Genomic DNA, 20,360 nt, shown 5'->3' with positions numbered 1-20,360 from the left:
TTCAGTTCTGGACATGTAGTTATTTGTCTATTACTATGCTGCTTCGAGCAAGAGTTGTTTGTCATGCACATATATGTGTTTTTACTTAAAAAGAACCGTTCTTAGTTAAAATTAGTTCATACTAATTAAAATTAGATCATACTAATTAAAATCAGTTGTTTTCACTTAAAAGTAGATCATACTAATTAAAATTAGTTGTTTTCACTTAACATCATCCATTACATTACCCCTTTTGTTGTGGCAAATGGTTTTTGAACATGCAAGGTTCATGTAAATAACATCCTGTAGTTAATCAGCTATCGACGCATTACAAGATCTACAGTTATGACCAGCCTCATGGCAATGGCTTCATCGTAATTCGCGAACGATTAATGCTTGTGACTTTCGACGCTTCTGTCTTGGCCGACCAACTGGCCTTTTGGTGATTGGAGGACGCATAAGTAGTTCACGGTTGACATCATCTGGTTTGTCAACATCCAGTATTGGGAAAATGGCTTCTGCATATGCTTGTTGGTAAATATCCAATGTGAAGTAATCATCGACATATCGATGAATATTTGTGTCTATCTGCAGTATTGCCGCACATACATGTTTGCATGGAATGCCATATACCTGCCACCTACGACATGAGCATATCCGAGCATTCAAACTGATGCAGTAGTTCTTCTAGTCAACCACTTCGAAACGGTCACCATCGGGACGACCGACCAATAGGTTGCGAGACTCTTCAACAAGTTCCTCAATCTTTCTTTGTATGACAGGACATAGACGTCTCTCCCATCTTTGAGATTATTCACGTCGATGACACAACATGCCCATCAGCTTAAACTTTTATACATAAGACAAGTAAAGAAATATTAAGTGGAAACATTAAAATTCAATCGGAAATAATATAATTTAATCGTAACCATGTATATTAAGCGGAAACAATTACAATTAAGCGGAAAGATTAAAACTTAATCAGAAACACTATAGTTTATTCATAAACGATGGAACTTAAGCGGAAACACCTAAACTTAACCGAAAAAATTAAAAATCAATCGGAAACACTAGAATTTAATCTTAAACGATGGGAAAATTAAGCGGAAACAATTAAAATTAAGTGAGAACATTAAAACTTAATTGGAAACACTATAATTTAATCGTAAGATGAATGACGTCTCTCCCATCTTTGAGATTGTGCGTAAACATAGCATATTAGGCGGAAACATAGTATCTACATATAATAACTACCCAATGGATTAAGTGAGTGAAATCGTGCGTACCTTATCAAGTCTACAATGTTTATGATAGGGAGGTGGTGTGCCTCTTTTATCCATGTATTAAACGACTCCGCCACGTTTGAGTACATCTCCCTCCCATCTCTCACCTTTGAACATGTAGTTGGCCCAGTGCGCCAGATCAGATTTCTGCATCAACCAATGATGTGTATCCGCCGATGTGTTTAACAGATCGGCAACAGCATCATCGAATTCTTTTTCAGTGCATGAAAATGCAATTCTCGATAATATAGACCAGCACCTTTCTTTCAATAACTTGCCAAGTCTGACATTTGCTTTGATGAAGTTTGCTTCCAAGTGGAGCAAACAATATGCATGCGGTGAGGAAGGGAATACCCTCGAGACAACATTGATAAGGCCCTTGGACCTATAAGATATGAATGTAATAAGTTTCACATATTCGTCATCATGGTATATAGTATCTCCAAGCTTTGAAAAAAACCACTTCCAGGTACAACAATGGCTTACATCCTGTCTTGAAACCAATGACACATGCTTTGAAGGCAAAAAACGCGCGTTTGAACTTGCCACCGTCATTCTATACGATAGTAATGCTACCAGGGTTTTTCACTAACACCTTCTTTGCGTACCACATCAATAAATCATAGTTTGCCACCTCACTCCCATGGAGAACATCCTTGGCGACCTCTTTCCCTAGCTAAGCTTGTTTATAGGATAAATGGACACTATGGTCTCACAACATATCACGCTGAATGTCAATAGCCCTATACAGGGGACGGTCCTTAAGCTTTTGTATAACACGTGCACTCACCCACTTTTTTTATGCCTTGGGATGTGAGGATGTGCCAATACCGCCACCACATGTGTGTGTGGGATACATCGTCTTGATCCTAAACATCTCGTGGTTACCTTCCACGGACGCGTGGACACGCCATTCACAACCTTTAGCAGCATACTTCACAGTCACTCTCTGCTTGTCATTCTTAATGAATGTAAAGTTAAAATTACGTTTGATAGCAAAATTCCTAAGTGCATCCTTCAAATGGTCACAGTCAAAAAATTGATCACCAACTTCCACTGAAACAATCTCATGATGTTCTGATGAAGGCTGAATGGATAGGACCCCCGCAGGTTGTTGATGTGGTGGAAATGTGCCCATGTTGAGTGACATACTCTCCGAAAATGAATCGATGTAGTGCACAAATTAAGCAAGATTAGATAAATTTAAGTGAAATCATGGCACTTTTATATGAAATTAGACAAATTTAAATGAAATCAGATAAATTTAAGTTAAATCAGACAAGTTTAAACGAAATCATAACTTTTTACTCGAAATCGGAGATATTTAAGCGAATTCAAAATATTTTAAGTGGAATCAGATAACTTTAAGTGAAATAGGATAATATTAACCCGAGGACGAAAAGAGTTTACGCAATATCAGATTATGTTAAGCGGAAACATAAAATATTAAGCGTAAACGAGAAACTTTAAGCGGAAATTTAACTTGTTCACAAAAAAGAAGGGTTTTGTTAAATTAAAATATAATAATAAAAAAATAAAATAATGGTTGGAGATGAGGGGGATCAAACCCTGTACCTCTCGCATCTAAAGTAAGCGCTCTTCCATTTTGGCAGAGTAGCAAAAAATTTAAGCGATATCAGTTGATGTTGAGTGAAAACAGAAATATTTAACTAGAAATGGACAAATTTAAGTTGAAATAGATAATATTAAATAATATCTCCATAAATTAACCGAAAAGAGCATACAATAAGTGATCACTCTATATACTATACGAGAAATATTATTTATGAATGAGGACATAATGCAGAAGAATGAAATAAAATTACTACACATCAAGCAAACAAAGGATATTTACGATGGGAGTGAAGAACACAATGGCATGTCTACAGCATTTGCATCTGCATCAACAATAAGGTCAACGGTTGCGCTGTTTAGTATTTGATACATTTGGCACATACGCTTGAAGTCAATTTCAAAATCAATGGGACAAATAGTTCGGTTTGCATCGGGTGTGACAAACTTCACTTTCACATTGCCAATGTCAAGCCCCCATCTTTGACATATCTCATCTAGAATTGACTCCCAAGGAGTCAACACGATGAACTGGAGGACTCGGCCCTCCCTCCTATACCTAGCAACTACGCAAAAGGTATCTATTGGCTACCTGCATAAAGAAAGCATGGTCAACAATTGCATGACCACAAAAAATAAAATAAAAACACAAAACAAGTGTGAAGAAGCTCACATGAATTGTCTTCCGAGTGAAGAAATATTCAAAGTACAAGAGTGCAAAATAAAACCAAAACAATGGGGAAGAGACAAATCTATCTATCCTGCGTAGATGGAAACAAAAAAAACCAACAAAAAGGATGATAAAAGAAGAAGAAGGCAGCTTGAGTTAAAGAAGTATATAAAGTTAAAACTGACAATCGTACTATTTTCCAAAAAGTTGACAAGACCGGGCGCCAGCTTTCCCTCCAAATAGCAGGGCAAAAATGGAATGTTGCATGAAGTTAGCTGACGGAGTTTCACCCAGGGACCTAACCGTCAGTAAAATAAAAAAAGAGGGGCTGTCTGTCAAATTCAAATGTCAGAGGGACTTTCCGAGAAGTTTTGAAACTTTCAGGGACTAAAAAATAATTTTCCCTTTAATTAATTTAATATATAATTATGTTTTTTAACAGTTATTTTTGTTTTTAATGATTGTATTAGATATATTACATACTTTATGACTTTTTCTATTAAAGCAAAATTTTGATTAAAATATAATAATTGGCTATTACTTAAATCTCAAGTGAGATAAAACAATGTCCTCTCTTTTATTTTTATTTTTTATTTATTTTTCATTTTTTCCCTCACCATATAGTTGTTATTTTTTATTTTTTTATTTTTTTGCACTTACCTACATGTACATCAAATAATTTTTATATTAAATATGATAACATATATTTAAGAACAAAAGCTAATTAACATAAGAATGAGAAAGATGATCGATTACCATCATCTCTTGAATATCGGGCACATTTGCTACAAAATTAAACACATCTCCACGATTTCCAACTTAAACAAAACAAATCATACTAGCTAGAGAAACAATATCAAAAAATAGCACAATGTCAAAAACCAAATGAATGAGAAAGCAAACATAGAGAAAACATCATCCACATTTCAGACACTAAAATAGTACAGTCTAACTGGCATACCAAAACATCAAAGAAAATGCCACAAAATCATCATCTACAATCTTGCGTTATACCACGATCTTGATTATCATCATTGCCTTCCTCGTCGGATTAGCATCATGGAAGCCAAGATCAACAGCGGGCTCGTCAAATAGTCGGAGAAACGGAGAACGCCAGACCACCAACGCTTCTTCAAGCACCTGACGCTTCCAAGACGGGATGTTGATGAGAAAAAAGAGGAGAATTCCTAGGCCATCTTCTCACATCACACCCTCTCTCTGTGAACCCTAGTTTCCCTACCTTTTTCTCAAACCTCAACTCCCACACATGATAGTCACATGAGGGACATGAAAAGTTTAGGATTTTGTTTTACGGCCGATTCGGTTGTATAACAAAATCCCACACTTTTCATTGTTGGCTAGATTTCAATTTTTTACAGGAAAATAAAATCCTTTCAAACAAACATTGGATTTTGCCAATTATAGGGATTTGAAAATACATGGAGTTTAAAATCATGCCAAACAAATACCACCCTAAAAAAAAACCAAATTTATCAACATGTATTACTTTCAATAGAGATCCTTTAAAGAAAAAACCTTCTTTTGATTTTATAAAATTCTTTGACATAACTGTGCCTTAGAAAATGAGTTGATTTAAAAAGTAATGCCCGACGATTTAGAAATTGATAAAAAGATATGCAAGAATAAAAAAAGTAATATAGCAACATAGATTTAGAAATTTACCTTCAAATACATGTTAAGGATAAGGTGTCGGCAAGATTTTGACATTGACTAGCAACATGAAAGATAGTAGACTAAAGGGGAAATAAGAAGGAAGCTCTTTAGCTAGGACAAATGAAAAAAAAGATTAACTTGTGTTGAATATATAAAGGGACACACGGTACTTAGGTACAAAGGAGAAAAGACAATATGTGTTTTGAGCCCTAGAAGTGTTTTTTTAGAAGCACCATTTTTCTAGCTCTTGAAAAAGGTACAAAACTATTTTTTTTATTGCTTTTGCTATTTTTAATAAGTGAACCCAAACATATATATTTGGATCTAGAAGTGTGTAACTTACCGGAAAAATACTTTTAGACTTAACAAAAGTGAATCCAAACGGGACCAAAAACTTGATGCCTCTTATGAAATTACTGAAAATGCATGTGCAATATTTTTTTCATAAAAGTGCTTAACAAATAAAATAAAGGTGTAAGGAGCCGTTTACTTAGCAATAATGATATTTTACTACAGTAATGAGATTACCATGGAATAAGATTGGGAATATTATATACCCGGGAATGTTGTGGTAATATGATATTATCATATTTGGTTGAAAATTTATATTACTGGTAATCTTTCATTACCATATTTGGTTAGTCATGCTAATCAGCTTAGTAATATATTAAATTTATCAAAATATCCCTACATATAAAATTTTGAAATATATAATTTAAAGTATTTAGATAAATAAATAATTAAATTATAATATCAAAAATTATTTTTTTGCACAATTTTTAAAATACCTTTGTATTTACCAAAATACCCCTACATATAAATTTTGAAAAATATAATTTAAAGTATTTACATAAATAAATAATTAAATTATAATATTAAAAATTATTTTTTTGCACAATTTTTAAAATACCTTTGTATTTACCAAAATACCCCCACATATAAAATTTTGATAAATACAATTTAAAATATTTAGATAAATAACTAATTAAAATATAATATCAAAAATCATTTTTTTGCACAATATTTTAAAATACCTTTATATTTACCAAAATATCCCTATATATAAAATTTTGATAAATACAATTTCAAATATTTAGATAAATAACTAATTAAAATATAATATCAAAAATCATTTTTTTGCACAATATTTTAAAATACCTTTATATTTACCAAAATATCCCTATATATAAAATTTTGATAAATACAATTTAAAATATTTAGATAAATAACTAATTAAAATATAATATCAAAAATCATTTTTTTGCACAATATTTTAAAATACCTTTATATTTACCAAAATATCCCTATATATAAAATTGTGAAAATTTTAATTTAAATTAGTTAGATAAACAAATAATTAAATTATAATATAAAATTATTTTTTCACAATTTTTTAAAATACCTTTGTATTTACCAAAATACCCCTACATATAAAATTTTGAAAACTTAATTTAAAGTATTTAGATAAATAAATAATTAAATTATAATATTAAAAATAATGAAGGGAAACAAAAACTAGGGTTTTGATATTGAGTATAATAAGGAATTAGATTAAATGAGTGGGGGCATAATTAGAAAAAAAATTATTACACATTACCACCAACTTGGTAATCTGAATGGACACCTACTTTGGTGGTATTCAGATTACCACTTTATTTGGTAATATTTCACTATTGGTAATCTCACATTACCATTAGGGGTCGTTGGTTCGTAGTAATGACATATTACTACGTAACGAGATTCCATGGTAATATGGGTGGGAATGTTATATGGTTGGGAATATTGTGGTAATTTGATATAACTATGTTTGGTTAGGAACTCTTATTACTGGTAATAGTTCATTATCGTATTTGGTTCATGGTAATCAATTTGGTAAAATATAAATAGTTATGAGATTACCACGGTAATCCAAGATAGATACCAAATTTGGTGGTAATAAGATTACCAACTTTCTTCGTAATGTTCTCATGTTGGTAATGTGAAATTACCATCAGATTACCATCAGTGCAATGCCAAATGCGGTAATATTTTCAGATTATCATGTAACACATGATAATTTTTCAACATTACCGCGAACTAAACGACCACTTAACATTATCATTACTACAATAACCAAACATGGTAATCTGAACATATTACCACCAGATTCAAGGTAATATTTTCACATTAACGCGAACCAAACACAGCCTAAGTGTAAAAATGGCCTCTAAACTATATGTGCCTTATGGTTTTAAACAGGTAAATATCTTGAGTGGGTACTATACTATGGTCAAATTTCACTTTGAGCATCAAACTTCAATTTGTATCATTTTGGTTACCCAACTTAAATTTGGTTTCATTGGACGGGTACCAAGAGGTTTCTGGGAGGAATTTGATCAGTTTGCTGCTAGAATTGCCTTATTAGTAGTAATGGACAATGTCATCTACTAACGTGTACATACCACATCATCAACAATGTCTATGTTGCAACCTATTATGTACAAGAGGACATCATTGAATTGAATGATAGGTAACCACATTGATATCGTTGATGATGTGATATGTGCGCGTCAGTAGATAACACCATGAATTGATGCTGACAAGGCAATTCTAGTAACATCGTCATCAAATTCCTCTAAAAAATCTCTTAGTATCCGTTCAGTAAAACCAAATTAAAGTTAGATAACTGAAATGATACAAATTGAAGTTTGATGCTCAAAGTAAAAATTAACCATAGTATAGTACCCACTCAAGATATTTACCCTTTTTAAACATATAAAAAAACACTTTGGTCCTTAAACTATACCCACATGTATAAGTAGGCCCTTTTGTTCACCTTCATTGCAATGTGCTACCTTTTCATGTGATTATATTTCGGTTATCCAGCTTTAAAAAGTTATGATTTGGTCCTTTACATTTAGTTTTTGTTACGATTTGGTCACCCGAACATACGTCATTAACGGCGATTACGTATAGCATACTATGTGGCATATCTTACTCAAAGTTGGCATCTGACTTGGCATATGCCATATGTGATCGCTGTTAACGGCGTGTGTTCGGGTGACTAAATTGTAACAAAAATTAAAAGTAGAGGGCCAAATCGTAACGTTTTAAAGCTAGGTGACTAATATAGAAACACGCGAAAAAATAAGAAACCATTAAGGTCGTTTTAACCACCTCAATGACAAAATAAGATGAACAGTTTGAGGGTTAAGACACATTTTCCCCATATGCTTGAATGGAAGTGATTTTTAAATTTACTTTCATGTTTTACAAAACTATTTTTATTAATGTTTTTGTCAGAAGTTACAAACTCTGTGAAGAAAACACATGGTACACCAATGTGTAGACCCAAGCAGTAGAGGTCTACTCTATAAAGTTTTGGTAGAATTTCCTAATTGGTCCCTCTACTATTGTAAACCTGCCCATTTAGTCCCTCTACTAAAACTTGCACCAATTGAGTTACTCTACTTTTTAAAATAGGAAAATCTTTATCCATACACAAACTTCCGCTTTCTTTGCGGTCTATGTGCCCTGATGTGGCTTTTTTTTTAATGGAGAAAAGAAAAAGACCAAACTATCCTCATCTTCGCAGCCACCTTCCAAACCCATTCTGGTAATTTCGCATTACACCCATAACAACTCCCTTTCCACTTCAGTTATCTCCAACTCATATCATCATTCTTGATCAATGGTCACCACCGACGAATCTCAACTGTCCATCCTCTTCTCCCCTCCACCTCTGACTTCACCTTTATCTACTATGTCGTTTTGGGCTCCGGCGTCGTCTTCGACGATGATGACCACTCCCCTCTAATCTTCTTCAACTATGGTCGCTGCCCCATTCGCAACATCCGTGCCCTCCTCCTCTTCGTCCTTCTCTCCCACGCCATGCTCTCCGTCAGCATCATTGCCCTCATTCGCCGCAACGCCTCCTTCTCTCATTCCCACTCCTTCATCTAAGCCCTAAAAGCAACTCAAAGATGCCACCTTTCATCCCTTCCTCCCCATTCTGTGAGAGAAATCCAACCTTTTTCTTTTTTTTTATTGGTTTCTTCTCTGTTTTCTTCTTCTTCTTCTCCTTCTTCTTCTCCTTCTTCTTCTTCTTCTTCTCCTTCTTCTTCTTCTTCTCTCTTAATTTCTCCATTTTATACTCATCTCTTAATCTGAAATATTTATCTATAATCAATGATAACTAACTTGTTCTCTTCTTCTTCCTTTTCTTTCTCTTCTTGATTAAATGCTATCAAATAGGAGTAATGTTTATATATTCCTCCATTAATACTTGCTTATTTATTCCAATGAGAAAAAAAAAAACTTTACTTGCTTTTCTTATGCTTATTAGGTTTTAGTCAATCTTCTCTATGAATCAATGAAGAACCATTAATGGCTATTAATTTGGTAGATCATTCACATTGGAAAGAACAAGTTTCAATCTTCTCTTATGCAAGATGCAATTAAGGATTTGAAGGTTGCATTGCATGTGCTTTTACTTATGCTTATTATTTTTTTAATAATATTCATTAAAAAAAGCCACGTGAGTACACATAAACGGCAAAGAGAACGGCCGTTTGTGTGTGGACTGAAATTTTCGATTTTAAAAAATAAAAGGACTTAATTGGTGCAAGTTTTTGTAGACGGACTAAATGGGCAGGTTTGAAATAGTAAAAGGACTGATTAGAGGATTCTACCTAAAGTTTTTAGTATCTCACCCAGATGTGACTTCTAGAAAATTTATGGGTCATAAACCGAAAAAAATAATGCCACTAATTTTTAAAAACAAAAATTAAATATTTAGTTAAAAAAAATTCAAATACCAAAAGACGTATAGCCCAGCAGCATTGGTCCATTCCAAATCCAATTCCTATACCATCAGGTGAGAGCACAAAGCCAGTAATTAATTCCCAGCTGTGCACACCTTCTAAGAGCACTTATCGCATCTATTAAAAAAAACAAACAAAATAATATATAAATAAATAAAATGTAAAAATTAAACCAACATTGTGCATAAACCATAGACACAAAATTAAAATGAAAAACATCACACACCATCCAGAAGTCACCAGACCACAAAACAGGGCCAGCGAAAAAGCTATCACAACCAAATCGTGTCTTCATTTCACTACTTCTCGAACCCGCGCGCGACTTCTCTCCCGAGAAAAAAGGACAACAAGCTTCTCCCAAGCGGCCATGGCGTTGGCTCACTGCTCATCCCGTTTGCTTCTCTCCTCCACCCCTCCTCGGCCTCTACGTCATCGCCATCTCCCCATTTCTCCTCTGGGTTTCAACAACATCTCTTTCTCTTTGCGTTCTTTGAGGAACCGTGATTCCGTGCTCTCATCCGCATTTCGTCGAACACTTCATAGAGGTATATTCGTTTTTGTGTTCCAAACTTTGATTTTTGTGGATCGAATTGTTTGTATTGTAGTTTTTGGTAGTTCATTGTAATTTGATGGGTATGTCTTGATATCGGATGGAAAATGGGAAACTCGTTCATTTCCTTGTTCTACGGTCCCAGTGGTAGAGATTTTTTTTTTTTAGAGGCATGTTGATTCTTGTGTTTAAACTTTGATTCCTGTGGATTAAATTGTTTTTTGATCTGATTGGTGTTGGTGGTTCATTGTAATTTGATGGGTATGTTTTGATGTTTTTATATGGAAAGTGGGAAACTCGTTAGAATAATTCCAGTGCCAGAGATTTTTTTTTTCAAAGGTATACTGATTACTGTGTTTGAACTTTGATTTTTTGTGGATTAAATTGTTTCTATTGTAGTTGGTCTTTTGATCTGATTGGTGTTGGTTGTCTGTTGTAATTTGATGGGTATGTTCTGATGTTGCCTGGAAATGGGGAAACTTGTTAGAATCACCTCAGTGCTAGAGATATTTTGAGACATATACTGATTCTTGTGTTTAAACTTTGATTTCTGTGGATTAAATTGTTTCTATTGTAGTTGTTTTTTTTTTAAATCTGATTGGCGTTGGTTGTTCATTGTAATTTGATGGGTATAATGGCTATTTTTGATGTTGCATAGAAATGGTGAAACTTGTTCTTTTCCTGATTCTGTGGTTCTGATGCTAGAGGTGTTTTTATAGATATATTGATTCTTGTTTTTAAGCTTGTATTGGATTAACTTGCTTCAATAGTAGCTGTTTTCTGATCTGATTGTTGTTCGTAGTTCATTGTAATTTGACGGGCATGTTTTGATTTTGCATGGAACTGGGGAACTTGTTCATTTTCTGATTCTATGGTCCCCATGCTAGAGATTTGTTTTGGAGGTATACTAATTCTTGTGTTTAAACTTTGATTTCTGCTTTTGTGTTTGTAGCATGAATGGATTCTGTTGTAGTTGTTTTTGATTTGATTGGTTTTGGTTGGCTATTGAAGTTTGATGGACATAATTGTTTGTGACTCTGGATTTTCTCAATGTTGCATGGAAATGGGGATTTTTATCCATTTCCTGATTCAGTACTGACCATGAGAAGTTACTTAATAAGTGGTGTTGTTCAACTCTGTGCCTTCCTGATTGATACAGATATGAATTTTTAGAGAATATGACCTGGACGCCAGAGAACTTGAAGCAAGAGAAGATAATCTTAGATACTTTAGAAGGAATAATATGTTTTGATAGTTTAGAACTGAAAGTAGACCATGAAAATGATGAAATTTGGTTTTGGGAAGATAGAATTGGTGGAATAAATGGTTTCTATTGTAGTTGTTTTTTATCCATTTGGTGTTAGTAGTTCATATTAATTTGATGGTATGAGTGAAATTTAGCTTTGGGAGAACGGATTTGCGATCTTTCTTTGTTTTTGACTACATTGTCTTGATGTTGAATGGAAGAGGGAATCTTGTCCTTATCCTGATGAGTACTAACCTCAAGAAGTTTGTTAATTGGTAGATCATCCAATTCTGTTCCTTCTTGATTGATGTGAAGTTGAATTTTTTTAGAGGGTCTGGTTCAAATGGTACAGAACTTGAAGCAGGAAAAGATATTCTTTGATACTCTAGAAGATATATATATATATATTTTTTTTTTGATAGTTTGGAAATGAAAGAAATCACTGAAAATATACTATGAAAATAAGAAAATCTGCATAAATGTTTTTTACTTCAATTTGCTTGTGAGCTTGCTATGAACTGTATAAATTGTTTTATTTGGATATTATATAAAGTTTGCCTTATCCATACAATAGAAAGATTTCTTATTGAAAACAGTATAGTTAAAAGCTTTATGCACCCTTAAGGCGTTAAGACTTTTTATTGCCGGAGGTGAGAGGCGCCACGAAAGGCGCACGCCCGAGCAAAATAAAGCGTTAGTTAATAAATAATATATATATATATATATATATAAGTTTTTGATCAATTAAAGTCAATCAAAGTGAAACATAAAGTTAAAGAAAAAACATTTCTTAGACGTCTAGAACTACTCAAGTGTTTAGAGTGTAATCTCTATCTTCATAATTCATCTAATTCTACAAAATCATCATCCTCGTCATCTAAGCTAGCCTCAAGTCCATCACTAGATTTAGAGTGCAATTTTTGCTGCCTCTTCAATTTCTCTAATTAATTAGTTAATCTCTTAATTTACTCATTACATTTAAAAAGATAGTAATTACACTTAAATCACCTAGATTTTCTCCGCTAATTTATTTCATTCTTTATTAGCAAATGTAACTTTTTAAAATCACCTAATTTTCCTCCTCCAAATTTATTTCCTTCCTTATTTGTTAGTGTGCCTTTTTAAAATCACCTAGTTTTTCTCCTTTAAATTTATTTTCTTCCTTATTAGTGAGTGTGCCTTTATAAAATCACATAGCTTTGCTCTCCTTAATTTATTTCCTTCCTAATTATTAAGTGCATCTTTTTAAAATTTCCTAGTTTTTCTCTCCTAAATTTATTTCTTTTCTTATTAGTAAGTGTGTTTTTTTAAAATCCCAATTAATACTAATTGAAAGCATTAAATACAGGAATGATAAAAAAAAGACAGACCAGCCTTTTTTATGCCTGGCAAAAAGCGCTCACCTGGGCTAGCCTCATTGAAGGAGCCTCATTTAATAACATTGATGGAAAATTGTATAAAAGAAAGCTTCCTAATATTGTAGAATGCTGGCGACACTTAACAAGTAAAACCAACTCTAATGTTATTCAAACAAACATTTTGCTAGTATCTTATGAGGTTTTTTGGTATCTCAGCACCAAATAATATTTTTTCTTGACGGAGAACTTGGTTTCTCTTCTAGCATATAAGAAATGCTCGTGAATAGAATGTAGTGCTGCAAGGAAGGTATACATAGTTAACAGTTTGCCGAATGTAATTATGTATAGAACAAAAATCAACAACATGGCGCCGTTAAAGATCTAGAAATATGGTTGAAATTGTTGCAACTTTCCTGATGAGCCAATTCACAGAATTTAAAATACTTGAATTATTTGATGAATTCTCTTTGACAGAATAGTAATGAAACAAAGTTATTAGATTTTAGGGATGGAAACTGATTTGATATAAAATTTAGATAAGCTTCTCACTCTCAACAAATATATGTCTCTCAGTAACTCTTGATCCTGATTGCTAGTCTCTCACTAATGTTAATCACTTTTATCAATTAATCTCTTTGATTGCCATATAGTTTATTCTGAATACTCTGTTTAAGGGTAGGCTTATCCTAAACAAATTGAAACCAATTCGTAAACAACTTCAAGATAGTCACATAATTATCTGATTACTTGACTAGTTGGCTGCAGGATTTCTTCTCAAGCGCTTAAGTTATTGTTGTTATCTAGAAGAGAAGGAATTTATGTTAAGAAATAAGAGTTCAACATAAAGTCAGATGTCTTCATTGACCATGCTCTTTTTCAAACCGCACCTAGTAACTCAAGCAATATTGCTGAGTTCGAAGACAATTGTCTCAAAACTCTATTTCCACCTCTTTCTCTTCACTATCAGTAAGAAAGCATATTTGAATTGGATACTTGTAATTTTAGCAGTAAAGATTTGACAGATCATTTGGAAGAATTAAAAATAACAGTCTTACATATAATCAAAATATGACATTGTCTAACAATCTCTATATATTTATCCAGCTACTGCAGAAGTTCATGAATCTGGTGGCAATGCTGCTGTAGATGTTTTAACCAATGTGAAACACTTGCTTCTTCCAATCACAGACCGGAATCCTTATCTATCTGAAGGGACAAGACAGGTATTTTGTGTTACCTCAAGTATTACTGCTTTTTGGTAGTTGCTGTATTTAGACATCGATCATGGAAAATGGATCAAATCTCTATGAATGCTTGTATTCTTAGAATGCCTTGGAGCCAGTTTCAGTTGTTTGTTCATCACTGCACTCTAGGCTATCTTTGTTTGTAAATAATGTGAACATATTTTCTTGATATTTTCAGTCCATGTCTACTCAGGGGAAAAAAAAGACAAAAGATCTTTTGCTTAGACACTTCATGTTCATTCTGGTATCTAAGTGGCTCTTGATTTGAATTCGCACACGATGGACAGATTGTATTCCTATTATTCGAAATGATAACCATCATATTTATGTATGTGTTTCTTTTTATGTTATAGGCTGCAGCAAACACTACTTCTTTGGCAAAAAAGTATGGTGCAGACATCACAGTAGTTGGTACGCTCATTGAGCTTCTGATGCTGACTCTTTTCTTTAGGCTATATGACTCAATTGAGTAGGATTACATTTTGGAGCAAGATTTGAGGGGACACAGAAATTCTTTGCAGTAATCGATGATAACTCGAAAGAATCAAACCCTGAGCATGACACACTACTGTCCAATATCCGATGGCATCTCTCAGAAGGTATAATTTATAACATTGTCCACTGGAAAGTTTGTCAAGCCAGGATGTCCTATTGAATTTTTTTTCTTAATTATTTATTTATTTTTGCCTAGGTGGCTTTCAGGAGTTTGGGTTGATGGAGAGACTTGGCGAGGGAAAGAAGCCAACTGCGATTATAGGTGAGGTCGCTGATGACTTAAACTTGGATTTAGTCGTTTTGAGCATGGAAGCAATCCATTCAAAGCATGTTGATGCGAATCTGTTGGCAGAGTTCGTTCCATGCCCTGTGTTACTTCTCCCTCTTTAGTGAATCATACATCATGTTGTACATTCATGTCTTTTCTTTTGAACTGAAGTGGCACTGAAGTTCTTCATTCTCTTGGAACATTCCCTTGTTCTGAAAATTTCATCTATGATCTTTCAATTGCAGAACCCTTGCAGATAAGTGATCTATTGATTGGTTAAGTAGTGTAATGAACTGTGAAACAACTGTAGATAGTGCATGTCACATGTGAAACATTTTGCTACTTGAAGTGCATTTTTGTTTTCTATGTTACAATAATAGCATGAATTTTTTTGATAGTGGTAAGTGTTGATGTTACTGACCTATATACAAAGGTGCAGAGGCCTCAGGCTATTCAGTATCAGTTTAGGCATAACTTGGAAGTTGAACTCAAAATTTATCAAACTTGGATTGCTTAAGCAAACTAAAGCGATTCATGTTCCCTAATAGGGCCTTTACTATTTATAGTAAGTAATATGAGGATCCAAGGGTGGGTTTGACAGGTAGCTGGGGTTTTTGGGGGCGGGTGGGTTTGTTGGTGTGGCCTTGCCATTACATTTTCTTCGAGACTTCCTACCTCTGATATTTGTCATATCATTGATAAAGAGAAACTAGAAGTTCATAAACAAGAGAAGAAAACAACACTGAACAACAGAAATGATTGATGTTCTACAATGCACCAATTAAAGGGAAGATTTGGCAGCAGTGATATCAATCACGAAGCGGTAACGAACATCATTCCGTGCAAGTCTATCCATTGCCTCATTGATGTTATCTGGTTTCACGAGTTCGATGTCACAGGTGATGTTGTGTTTTGCACAGAAATTCATCATCTCTTGCGTCTCCTTCATCCCTCCTGTCATGCTTCCTGAGACCATCCTTTTACCTTCACGTTGAGCATGTTGTGAATAAATCAGTGACAAGGTTCACAATTTTTGCATTGTTTTAATGTTCTGGAAACAAAGAATATGTTATTTTTTATCTTACCAAAGATCAGCGGGAAGGAGGGGAGGTCGACGGGCTTGTCTGGGGCACCAACCAGCACCAGATTACCTTTCACTTTTAGCAAATCTAAGATCGGCCCTAGTGAATGTTTTGCAGCTACAGTGTCTATGATGAAGTCCAAAGTTCTTGAATGAGCCTGCCAAAACCATATTTCAAAACGACTCCATTCAGCTTGTAAATGCTGAGGTAAATGATGCTTAACCTTTCATTTTTCCTTGTCTGTTATGTGCCTAGTTGCTAGAATACTGAATCATTCATCTTTGTTTTAATCAATTTTCTTTTTGTGCATTTGCTTATGTTTTGAAATGAATCTAAATTACATGATGCTAAATTAATTGATGTGATATCTTAGAATTACCCTCATTTGTTTAACATCGGTGCTGAGGAGGAATTCATCGGCACCAAGCCGATCCTTGGCCTCTTTTTCCTTAGAAGGTGATGTGCTGATCACAGTGACATGCAATCCAACGGCTTTAGCAAACTTGATCGCCACATGCCCAAGGCCGCCGAGGCCGACTACCCCAAGCTTCTTCCCAGGCTGCATCATGTTGTGCTGTTTCATTGGGCTGTATACTGTGATCCCAGCACATAGCAGCGGAGCTGCCCCATCCATTGGCAGGCCATCAGGGACATGAACAACATACCTTGTGCCATTTCAAAACAATCAACATTACCGGTATAAGTTTCAATTTGCTTTTCGTTTTGTCAGGTATGTTATCGTTACCTTTTGTGAGCAACTAACATCTCAGAGTATCCGCCATAGGTAATGCTGCCATCCCAGAAGATGCCACCGTAGGTGAACTGGACCTGCTCGCAATAGTTCTCTTGTGAGTCATTGCAAAACTCGCAGTTGAGGCAGGATGCGGCTAGGCAACCCACGCCAACACGGTCACCGACCTTGAACTCGCTCACATTACTCCCGACCTTTGTGATCAAGCCGGTTATCTCATGCCTGAAATTCATGCAATGTTCTTAAAAAGTAAGAATTCAGGTTAAAAGTTTGAGATAAATTGATCTTGATCTTGGAATGCTTTTCAAATGAAATTTTGTTCAGGGAGTTGGTTATGGCTTCAATGCATCATATGCCAAAAGAGATCTGTGGGGGACCAAAACAACTTGGCAAACAACTAAGCATTCATTTGGATGACTTCTTTCTTGGATTGCCTTGTGATTTATTTGTCATGATTGATATGATCTATATTTAAAGGTGACAATTTATTGGTTCTGAACTCTAATTGATGTTTACTACAGGATTTATTGATAGCGGACTCTAAATAGGTAGGACTAACGACTTCTTGTTATTGGTTAGGTGTACATAGTGGTGGTGATGACTTTATATATATATATTTTTTGTTCTTCAAATTAACCTGAAGAAATGAGTAATTTTTTTTGTTAGTTTATTCAGTAAACACTTTTTAACGTAGTTATACTATCATAGATATTGATGCTTATGTTAGTTCATCAATCAATTAAATTTTTTCTTATAATAACTATCATTCATAATAGTATAACTATTATAATATGAGATTCACAATTATTTTATTTATTATTTTAAATTATTTATATTATATATTTTATTATAAATATATTTATTTAATAATAAAATAGAAAATTTAAAAATGAAGAAATAGAGAAGAATGTAATTTTGTTTGAAATATATTTATTAAGATAAAAACGTTAAAAAAACAAAAGAATAAACATGGGATGGATGCAATGGTTTAAATATTTGATTTTTTAATTAAAAAAATTAATTAAAAAGAGTGAATCCATTAATATCTGAATTTAAAAATGATATATAAATATAGTGGGTCCTACAGATTAAATGGTGACTATGACACAATATTACACATTCAAGGAAGGAGATGAGAATTTACAATTATTCATTTAATACATCAATTTTAGTTTTTAAATCCCAAAAAACAAAAATTCTATTTGATATTCAAGCTAAGGAAAAAAAATTATTAAGACAAGGATTTATAAAGACTAAATTTTACCTAGATCACTATTTAAGTCAAAAATTTCAATTTTAAGTCAAAAAAGTAAGATTTTGAAACTTTCTTGTCCCATCCAAACACCTAAACATTTGATTTCCACAAAAAATTTCCTTTGACTAAATACACCAAATTTTTTCCAATTCAACCAATCAAATACTTTCTCACAGTCTAAAACTTAAAAAAGACTTGGAAGTCCATTTATTAGTCTATTAATTAGTTCCTCACGGAACAACATAATCAGCAACAAAATTCTCTTCTCAATTCCTAGATTGACTAGAGGGAAAATATTTAGTTAAATTAAAATTATATATATAATTGTTTTGTGAAAATCATTAAAATCTAAATAAGTTAAGAGATATTATGATATTTTCTTAAAAACCAATAAACTCTTATGTAAATTTTTCAATATTTTTATAATTCTTATTTTGTTAAAAACAAACATAAGAGTCATTATTAATATTTTATCCTCACTAAACACATGTCCCTTCCTTTTTCTATTGAGCTCATTTGTTTTATTAACAAATACGGCAAACGCACCGTTAAGGACGTATGCACAACCAAAAATTGAATATCTGATTGTATGTCTTTATATAATAACACGGAATTAAATTACAAATCAGCTCCTACACCGGACACTCTATGTACAAAAGAATCTCTAACTCATGTGCAATAAACATTTTACTCATTATGTGCTGGACGAGATTTTAATACCTAAGTTCATGCATGAAAGTAAATTTACCTTTTTCATTGGGAAAGCCCAATATATGTATATATTAATGATGTAATTTTTTAATAATAATTAAATAAGAATTATCTTGTTAAAAGATTTAATGGGCAAAAAGGGGAAAAAAAAAAAGATACCCAGGAACAACAGGACACACCAACCAACACAGAAGGCAAAGAGAAAAAGGAAAGGTCATGATCTTTTTTTTTCAGAAAAAAATAATTAAATAAGAATTATCTTATTAAAAAAAAAAAGGTTCCCTGGAACAACAGTGCACACCAGAGAAGCTCAAGAGGAAAGGGAAGGATAGGTGATGATGTTATTTTTTAAAAAATAATAATTAAAAAAAATTATCTTAATAAATAAAAAATGGGAAAAAAAAAAGAAGAAGAAGAAGAATTACCCAGGAACAAGAGGATAGAAGGTGATGCCCCAGTCATTTCTAAGATGATGTAGATCAGTATGACACATCCCACAAAACAGTACCTTTATAGTAACATCATCTGGTCCATTTTCCCTGAAAAAATAAATTAAAAAACAAACAAATAAATCATCAAAACATCAAGATTCAGATTCAACACCATGAAACACATCCCCAAAAAATAAAAATAAAAACAAAAACATAAACACACACCTTCTCTTGAAAACATATGGAGTTATCTTTCCATTCTGCTCCAAAGCTGCCCATCCTGCTACACTTTGTGTGTGATTTGGTGTTGTTTGAGTCATCTCTTTCACTTTCTCTTTCTATTTCTATTTCTCCTTGTTTTTCTCTCAAAGTTTTTGAGTTATATTGATGGATTGAAAGGGTATTTATAAAGGACTAGAAGGACATCTTCTAAGCAATTAAGAAGACCTTCATTAGTAAACCTTGAAGTTGATGGTCTTTGGAAGAAAAGAACAAAAAATTGGGGTGGTTTTATCAGAAGATGTATAGAAATTGCCAATTCAGAATATGATAAGGGCATGTGTCACAGAGTCCAAGTGATAACCGTCAACTTTATTTTTATCTTTACACTCATGACCACCTTGATGGGTTGGCTGCAATTGGTTTGATAGAAAAAAAGATATTTAAAAAAAAAAAAAACTTGTGGTTTTTCATATTTGTGAAATACCGATAATGGTTTTTTTTTCATTATATAATTTTTTTAATTAATATCAGAAAGAAAAAACCATTAACAATTTTAACTTTTTTTTATTAATATACGTGGCATAAAAAATAGTTTTAGTGAACAATTACATGCTAAAAAAACACATAAATATTGGTCTTAATTGGATTTATTATAAAAATAAAAACTTAAATTAGTTCATATCATGTTAACACCTTGCAGATATTATAATTTTTTAAATGAATTCATGAATTTGTCCCGACTAAATAAAAAGGGTTAACACTAATTT

General features: G+C 33.1%; 2 protein-coding genes and 1 long non-coding RNA gene across 3 annotated transcripts; 2 read left to right on the top strand and 1 right to left on the bottom strand.

Moving 5' to 3' along the window:
- The first annotated feature begins 10,228 nt into the window (after positions 1 to 10,228).
- LOC120275724 lies at positions 10,229 to 15,421 on the top strand. Its single transcript, XM_039282413.1, has 5 exons — positions 10,229 to 10,525; positions 14,239 to 14,357; positions 14,732 to 14,789; positions 14,900 to 14,977; positions 15,070 to 15,421. The coding sequence occupies exons 1-5, from the start codon at positions 10,348 to 10,350 to the stop codon at positions 15,261 to 15,263; spliced, it is 627 nt and encodes a 208-aa protein (XP_039138347.1). The 5' UTR covers positions 10,229 to 10,347; the 3' UTR covers positions 15,264 to 15,421.
- Positions 15,422 to 15,813: 392 nt separating this feature from the next.
- LOC120275723 (probable cinnamyl alcohol dehydrogenase 6) lies at positions 15,814 to 19,843 on the bottom strand. The gene is made up of 6 exons (XM_039282412.1): positions 19,597 to 19,843; positions 19,366 to 19,479; positions 16,969 to 17,196; positions 16,603 to 16,888; positions 16,227 to 16,380; positions 15,814 to 16,125 (listed from the first exon to the last, which is right to left on the bottom strand). The coding sequence occupies exons 1-6, from the start codon at positions 19,689 to 19,691 to the stop codon at positions 15,923 to 15,925; spliced, it is 1,080 nt and encodes a 359-aa protein (XP_039138346.1). The 5' UTR covers positions 19,692 to 19,843; the 3' UTR covers positions 15,814 to 15,922.
- Positions 17,138 to 17,473, top strand: LOC120275725. The gene is made up of 2 exons (XR_005541144.1): positions 17,138 to 17,223; positions 17,299 to 17,473. It is a non-coding gene; the product is annotated as an uncharacterized LOC120275725 (long non-coding RNA).
- Positions 19,844 to 20,360: the final 517 nt, after the last annotated feature.

The sequence above is a fragment of the Dioscorea cayenensis genome, chromosome 14, assembly GCF_009730915.1.
Source record: "Dioscorea cayenensis subsp. rotundata cultivar TDr96_F1 chromosome 14, TDr96_F1_v2_PseudoChromosome.rev07_lg8_w22 25.fasta, whole genome shotgun sequence".
NCBI classification, from domain to species: Eukaryota; Viridiplantae; Streptophyta; class Magnoliopsida; order Dioscoreales; family Dioscoreaceae; genus Dioscorea; species Dioscorea cayenensis.
This window is presented reverse-complemented; position numbering and strand designations above follow the sequence as displayed.

Excerpts from the sequence above, each read along its gene's own strand:
- LOC120275724 (XM_039282413.1), top strand. The coding sequence starts at position 10,348 with ATGGCGTTGGCTCACTGCTCATCCCGTTTGCTTCTCTCCTCCACCCCT. Across the intron at positions 10,526-14,238 it reads TCGTCGAACACTTCATAGAG|CTACTGCAGAAGTTCATGAA; the intron begins GTATATTCGTTT and ends ATATTTATCCAG. Across the intron at positions 14,358-14,731 it reads TATCTGAAGGGACAAGACAG|GCTGCAGCAAACACTACTTC; the intron begins GTATTTTGTGTT and ends TTTATGTTATAG.
- LOC120275723 (XM_039282412.1), bottom strand. The coding sequence starts at position 19,691 with ATGACTCAAACAACACCAAATCACACACAAAGTGTAGCAGGATGGGCA. Across the intron at positions 17,197-19,365 it reads TTCTATCCTCTTGTTCCTGG|GCATGAGATAACCGGCTTGA; the intron begins GTAATTCTTCTT and ends CATGAATTTCAG. Across the intron at positions 16,381-16,602 it reads CCGATGTTAAACAAATGAGG|GCTCATTCAAGAACTTTGGA; the intron begins GTAATTCTAAGA and ends TGGTTTTGGCAG.